This window comes from Morone saxatilis, unplaced genomic scaffold (genome assembly GCF_004916995.1).
Source record: "Morone saxatilis isolate NCDOM2014 unplaced genomic scaffold, NCSU_SB_2.0 Contig17, whole genome shotgun sequence".
Taxonomy (NCBI): domain Eukaryota; kingdom Metazoa; phylum Chordata; class Actinopteri; family Moronidae; genus Morone; species Morone saxatilis.
This window is the reverse complement of record NW_023339729.1, coordinates 6,520,966-6,525,396: the sequence shown is the minus strand read 5'-3', so window position 1 is coordinate 6,525,396 and position 4,431 is coordinate 6,520,966. Positions and strand designations below refer to the sequence as shown.

General features: G+C 40.3%; 1 protein-coding gene across 1 annotated transcript in view; it reads right to left on the bottom strand.

Moving 5' to 3' along the window:
* Positions 1–3,984, bottom strand: part of lrpap1 (low density lipoprotein receptor-related protein associated protein 1) — a 12,302-nt gene extending 8,318 nt beyond the window's left edge. Inside the window, exons 1-2 of the mRNA XM_035661085.1 lie at positions 3,687–3,984; positions 2,296–2,440 (exon numbers count right to left, since the gene is read on the bottom strand). Of these exons, the coding sequence (XP_035516978.1) occupies positions 2,296–2,440; positions 3,687–3,848 (307 nt within the window). The 5' untranslated portion in view covers positions 3,849–3,984. The remainder of the gene's footprint in view (positions 1–2,295; positions 2,441–3,686) is intronic.
* Positions 3,985–4,431: the final 447 nt, after the last annotated feature.

The window sequence follows — 4,431 nt, the reverse complement described above, 5'->3', positions numbered from 1 at the left end:
ATAAGAGGTTTAGTAAACATTTCAGATGACTACATAATTAAAGTTGGACTTTGCTCTGAAGAGGCTCTGCCCTCATTATTCTGCTCTAGTAAACCGTTATTGCAGGAACTGATTCAGCAACATCTCAACCTGTTGGTAACCCATCAGTGTCACTTATTAACTACTGATACATCATTAGGAGTGTGTCTACATGCAGAGGGCTAGTTTAAAATCCTCATAAACAGGATGGAAGAACTTCTCTGCGGCACTGCAGGGCTCGTATACTTCACATTTTATGGGTTCAGCTGAGGTTCTTGACCCAAGGGATCTACAATGAGTGCAAACAGTAAAACAAGCTTATGTTCCTAGATCAACAACAAGCAAGGTGTCAGGTTTGTCTCGAGGCATATCAACCTGAGAGTATCAAGGAAAGGTGCTATGAAAAGAACAAGGAGAGAGACAAAATCATTTTTGAGACTGACTCAAGCAAAAGACTTGATTCATTGGGGAAAAGGTGACTTGAGGTCCTCCTTGAAGATTTATATTTAGCCTACAAAAGGAGCAGAGAGTGACTCTGCCGCTCTGCCTGGAGCTGGAAGGTCACTCCACCACCAGGGAATGAGGAAGTAGAGGAGTCCAGAGCGGGTTCGACTGCAGCCCGAGGAAAGTAACCATTGGCTGCTAGTGGCAGAATGCTAAACAGACCAGGGTGTAGGGCTGGGTCACTGCCTGCAGGTACTAAGGGAAAGATCCCCTCACACGTCGTCATCATACACCAGCTCCAGATTTAATTAGGACTGGATTCTAGCATTTGATTGTCAAAATGTGCCAGTCCTTTTACTGTCTTAGAACAAACAGCAGGGACAGAAGCTGTGTCTGAATCATTAATGCATTCTTCACAGTCCAAGTACATACTAAATGCCACATACAATTGGTGCATGCAATTTAGTATCAAGAATGCAACATACATACTCTCACGTCCATGTGTAAGTGACACTAATTAGAGCTGCTTTGCAAAAAATCAAAATATATTTTAGCATAAAATGTATCAAAATATAGATATGTAAATGTGTTAATGCTTGGTGCCGTTAATCCTGCTTCATTGCAAAGATAATGTTTACTAAATGAGCCCTGACTGCTTTCTACAGGATCAATAGGTGCAAAGAATCATGGGATGTTTTATTCCTCTCATGACCATGAAGTCCATAATGATATAAATACTTTTTACCAGCATTTCATATATAATACATAACTTCCGCAGCCTACCTTCTGATTAATGACTTGAATGCTTTTAGTATGTGCTATGTATACAGCTAGTGTTAATTTCAAATGGAGATTTTGTTAGCGACTGTCTAACCTTGAGAGATATGAGGAATTATATTTCTTCTGAGACTTGGCTGATGCAGGGGAAAGTAACACATTAGTCATTCTACCAGCCAAAGGGCAGAGTTTATTACAACGATGACGCAGAGCAGAGATCTATTCCTTGGTGTTAGTATTTCAAGTATGTAATCCCAAATGGTTCTAGTATTACTCACCCTTTATCATAAAATGCCTTATGACATTTGCTCTGACATGTTCTTGCTCCATCATTAGCTATAACCTCTTTCTCTATTACTTAGATGAAGAATACTGTATTCTTTGACTAAAGTAAAATTCAACCGGCTGTCTCAAATGATCTCTTTAAAGCACTGGCTTTAAATGGCAACGCTAATGTTCACACTTGACAGAATCTATAGTGTATTAACCTTTAATCTGTCAGGAAGGTGCCATTAGCACAGAGACAGACTGAAGTCTCTGAATACAATGTGCAAGACACAAGGTTATTAAAGCCCCCTGAATAAGGGAGACATCAGCATCACTATCTCATTGGCAACACAGATTTTGATTCCTAAAAATTAGACCTGACCAATGCTTTTTTTTGTTGTTTTTTTATTTACCTATGTAAATTAGCTATATCCATGTAAACCACCTGAAGTATCATTTATGAACAAAAACACTAAAAGTTTCCATTTTGTAACATTCTGTTGGTGAAACACAAAAACAAATCAAGTTTCAGGAAATTCTAGGAATTCTTCAGCTTTGGAACTGCTTGATATTTGAGGCCATTTTTAATACCAATAGGTATTTCTGTTGACATAATTCAAGCCAACATTTCATACTACTACTACTAAAACTACTTTCCAAAATCATAAAAATTTCAGCACAGACTGTCGTTGCCAAGGTCGAGGACTGAATATTTAGTGCAAAGTGACTCTATAGTGAATTCAGGAAAAAGTGGTTCAAACTACCCCTGACTGCAGCAGACTGTCTCACCATTGAAGTTACGTCGCAGCTGAGCCTCTTTCTCCCCATTTTCATCCAGCCCCTCCACCTTCATCTTCTTCCACTGCAGCTCATCTTTCTCCTGGATCTTCAGGTCACTGTGCAGCTCGGAATGCCGCACTGGGGACAACTGCATCTATCATAACCCAAACAATAGCCAAGATGACATTAGTCAGACCGAAGGAGGAAGAACATTTGAGGTCAGAGAAGGGTAAGAGAGTCAGACAGCAAAATGAGATTGAAACAGAAACAGAGCAAATACACTGTATGGGAGTGGCAAATTATGTCTGTATTGTTAATTATAGGTTATTTGATCAAAGGATATCTCAGTTCCCAGGAAAACTGCTATTTAGGTCTAATCCCCATTTGACCATGTTGGCTGATTTCGAGATTATAGTCTGCATTGATCTGAAAATAGGGCAGATCACCATGGACAGTCAGCTCTGACTGAGCAGTCAAAAACGTCAGGAAACACCACTCTGATGAAGGCGCGACAGACAGAAACATTGGGTGAATAAAGCATGGCGTACTGGAGACGAGTTGTGCGGCTTGGTTCTTTTGATAGACCTATGTGTAATATGTGTGTAACATTCAGGAGGATCTATTGGCAGAAATGAAATATATAATATTTATGGGTTTCCAGTAGTGCATAATCATCTAAAAATAAGAGTTGTTGTGTTTTGTTACCTTAGAGTGATCTGTTTTTATCTGCAGAGGGAGCGGGTCCTCTTGCACAGACACTGGCTCTAGATAGGGTCTTTTGCGTTTTATGAGTTTTGCAACCACAGTATTTTCACCTACATGCTTAGAAGGCGAGCAGTATTCAGCTTGTTAGACTCTGCAACTACACCAGTAGATGCCACTAAATCCCACACACTGGTCCTTAAAAGCCCATACTGGTCTGCAACTCACTGTGTGTGTTCATTAAAGGGAGACACTGGTCTGACTGAGCAACTGCATAATGATTATGTTTCTTTTTGAAGTCCTGTATAATTATTATAACATAAGTTAGAGTACTATAGTCAGTAGAATTAGACACACTGTCTTCCCAGATGTACACACACATTTTACCAACAACCCTCCAGTAACAAGCTTGGTCCCACAGCTTCTGTGTTGTCAATCCCTCATGCCCATTACGATGAATGAACAAAGACTAAGTAAACTGTGCTTGAACCCCTGCATGTGTGGATATGAGTTCATCATCTCCAGCCTTTCTACTAAAACAGTGTAAGTTAAGACTGTATTTTCACATAGGCTACTGAATATTCAGACTTCAATGTACAGGAAACTGCAGTAGCTAAACTAATACAGTGTGTGTGTCAGTGTGCTGCTGTCTGCTTCAGCTTCAACCGTAAATATTACACTTTGTCTTAAATACATACCCTCTTAGCTTTCTCCCACACCTGGTTCAGCTTAGCTATCCTGAACTCCACCGTCTGCCCATCACTGCCGCTCAGCTTATGCTCGTTCATTTCACGGGAGTATTTCCCCGCCATTACACCGGCGCCGAAGCACAAAGCAACGACTAAACACTGAAGCTTCATTTTAAATCTAACGTTACCCAACCGACGGCAGAAAAGAAGCCGAAAGAATGCTAGCCAGGCAAAAAAATAGCCGTACAACGCCACAAATGTTTCTGTTGTTGTTGCTCACTGGAGTACCACAAGTCATGTGCTTAAAATGGGAGGGCACTTCCTTAAAACATGCAAACATGGGATATGTAGTTTCTTGTCTCAGCCCGTGTGTTATTAGTAAAGCGGATACGACCTTTTGTGAACTACAATTCCTGAAATGCCGCTCTGCGCGGTTACCTGGCAACGAGGGCTGCAAAGACTCTGAGCAAATAGAAAGCCTCCACGCGTTTTACAGGACTGGATGCGGCTCTCATCCTCCTGTACGGTGCTATGATGGGCTTCCCGTTATACAGCAGAGGTTAAACGGGATTTTCTGGAGTTTTCTTTGAGAAGTTGGAGTCTGTTTAGTTTTGGTAACTGGTATTTTTAGATCTTTTTAAAGACTGTAACCAGCAAGAAAAGTGGAATAATTTGAACCAGTTTATTTTTATTTATTTAAATAATGTTTTGAAAATTACTTTTGTATGTAAAGCCTGCACACTCTTATTTTATG